Raw genomic sequence first — 2,188 nt, 5'->3', positions numbered from 1 at the left:
CCTGTGTCCTCCTGTGTCCCCCTGTGTCCCAGCGCCGGGTGACACCGGCACACGGTGTCCCCCTGCGTCCCCCTGTGTCCTCCTGTGTCCTGGCGCTGGGTGACACCGGCACACGGTGTCCCCCTAGGTCCCCCTGTGTCCTCCTGTGTCCAGGTGCCAGGTGACACTAGCGCATGGTGTCCCCCTGCGTCCCCCTGTGTCCTGGCGCTGGGTGACACCGGCGCACGGTGTCCCCCTGCGTCCCCCTGTGTCCTCCTGTGTCCCAGCACCGGGTGACACCGGCGCACAGTGTCCCCCTGTATCCCCTTGCATCCTCCTGCGTCCAGGTGCCAGGTGACACCGGTGCACGGTGTCCCCCTGTGTCCCCTCTGTGTCCCTCCATGTCCCGGTGACAACCTCCTGTGTCCAGGTGCCGGGTGACACCAGTGCGTGGTGTCCCCCTGCGTCCCCCCGTGTCCAGGTGCCGGGTGACACCGGCACACGGTGTCCCCCTGCGTCCCCCCGTGTCCCCCTGTGTCCCGGCACCGGGTGACACCGGCACACGGTGTCCCCCTGTGTCCCCCTGTGTCCAGGCGCTGGGTGACACCCGTGCACGGTGTCCCCCTGTGTGCCCTCCGTGTCGCTCCATGTCTCACTGACAACCTCCCATGTCCTAGTGCCGGGTGACACCAGTGCGTGGTGTCCCCCTGTGTCTCCCTGTGTCTTCCTGTGTCTCAGCACCGGGTGACACCGGCACACGACAGCTCCCTGTGTCCCCTCTGTGTCCCTCCATGTCCCGGGCAGCACCGACACACGGCAGCCCGCTATGTCCCCCTCCGTGTCCCTCCATGTCCCGGTGACACCCTCCTGTGTCCCGGCACTGGGTGACACAGGTGCGCAGCAGCCCCCTGTGTCCCCCTGTGTCCCTCCATGTCCCGGTGACACCGTCCCATGTCCCGGCACTGGGTGACACCAGCACGTGGTGTCTCCCTGTGTCCCCTCTGTGTCCCTCCGTGTCCCAGTGACACCCTCCCGTGTCCTGGCACCGGGTGACACTGGCACACAGTGGATCCCACCGTGTCCCTCCATGTCCCGGTGACACCCTCCCGTGTCCCGGTGACACCCTCCCGTGTCCCGGCACCAGGTGACACTGGCGCACAGTGGATCCCACCGTGTCCCTCCACGTCCCAGTGACACCCTCCCGTGTCCCAGTGACACCATCCCGTGTCCCGGCGCCGGGTGACACTGGCGCACATTGGCTCCCACCGTGTCCCTCCACGTCCCAGTGACACCATCCCGTGTCCCGGTGCCGGGTGACACTGGCGCACATAGGCTCCCACCGTGTCCCTCCCGTGTCCCGGTGACACCCTCCCATGTCCCGGTGACACCGTCCCGTGTCCCGGCGCCGGGTGACACCAGCGTGTGGTGTCCCCCTGTGTCCCTCCCGTGTCCCGGTGACACCGTCCCGTGTCCCGGCGCCGGGTGACACCAGCGTGTGGTGTCCCCCTTTGTCCCTCCACGTCCCGGTGACACCCTCCCGTGTCCCGGTGACACCGTCCCGTGTCCCGGCGCCGGGTGACCCCCTCCGCCCGCAGGTCTCGGGGCTGCCGCCGCGCCTCGGCGCCGTCTGCATCCACTCCAACATGAGCAAGGCGCAGCGCGAGGCCGCCATGGACAAGGTGAGCGCCTGTTTTTGTCCGCCAACACCCCCTCATTCCCTCGGGGACCCCTTCCCCTCCCCAGCGAGGGGGATCCCGCATCCCGGCCGCGTCATTCCCGGCCGGATCGGTGCCGCAGGTGCGGTCGGGCTCGGCGCACGTGCTGCTGCTGTCGCCCGAGGCGCTGGTCGGCGGCGGCGGCGCGGCCTGCGGCTGCCTGCTCGCCACCGAGCACCTCCCCGCCGTGGCCTTCGCCTGCATCGACGAGGCCCACTGCGTCTCCCAGTGGTCCCACAACTTCCGCCCCTGCTACCTGCGCCTCTGCAAGGTACCGGAGCGGCGCGAGCGCGGGAAAGCTCGGGAATTCGCTGGCGGCGGAGCTCGGCATTCCCTGCGTCCCGCAGGATTTGCAACGTGAACGCAGCTCCCTTGGAGAAGGAAAGGGAGCGGCTCCCTTGGGCGCCGCGCTGTGACACCCCCCCCCCATCCCATTCCCGCTCTTCCCGTTGTTTTTTATCCCGCCCGGCAGGTGCTCCGGGAGCGCCTGGGCG

General features: G+C 69.4%; 1 protein-coding gene across 1 annotated transcript in view; it reads left to right on the top strand.

Annotated features, from left to right (window-relative positions):
* Window positions 1–2,188, top strand: part of RECQL4 (RecQ like helicase 4) — a 17,425-nt gene that overhangs the window by 6,916 nt on the left and 8,321 nt on the right. The window contains exons 11-12 of the mRNA XM_026048839.1: window positions 1,575–1,658; window positions 1,777–2,025. Of these exons, the coding sequence (XP_025904624.1) occupies window positions 1,575–1,658; window positions 1,777–2,025 (333 nt within the window). The remainder of the gene's footprint in view (window positions 1–1,574; window positions 1,659–1,776; window positions 2,026–2,188) is intronic.

This window comes from Nothoprocta perdicaria, unplaced genomic scaffold (assembly GCF_003342845.1).
Source record: "Nothoprocta perdicaria isolate Ctin4 unplaced genomic scaffold, notPer1 scaffold_579, whole genome shotgun sequence".
NCBI classification, from domain to species: Eukaryota; Metazoa; Chordata; class Aves; order Tinamiformes; family Tinamidae; genus Nothoprocta; species Nothoprocta perdicaria.
This window is presented reverse-complemented; position numbering and strand designations above follow the sequence as displayed.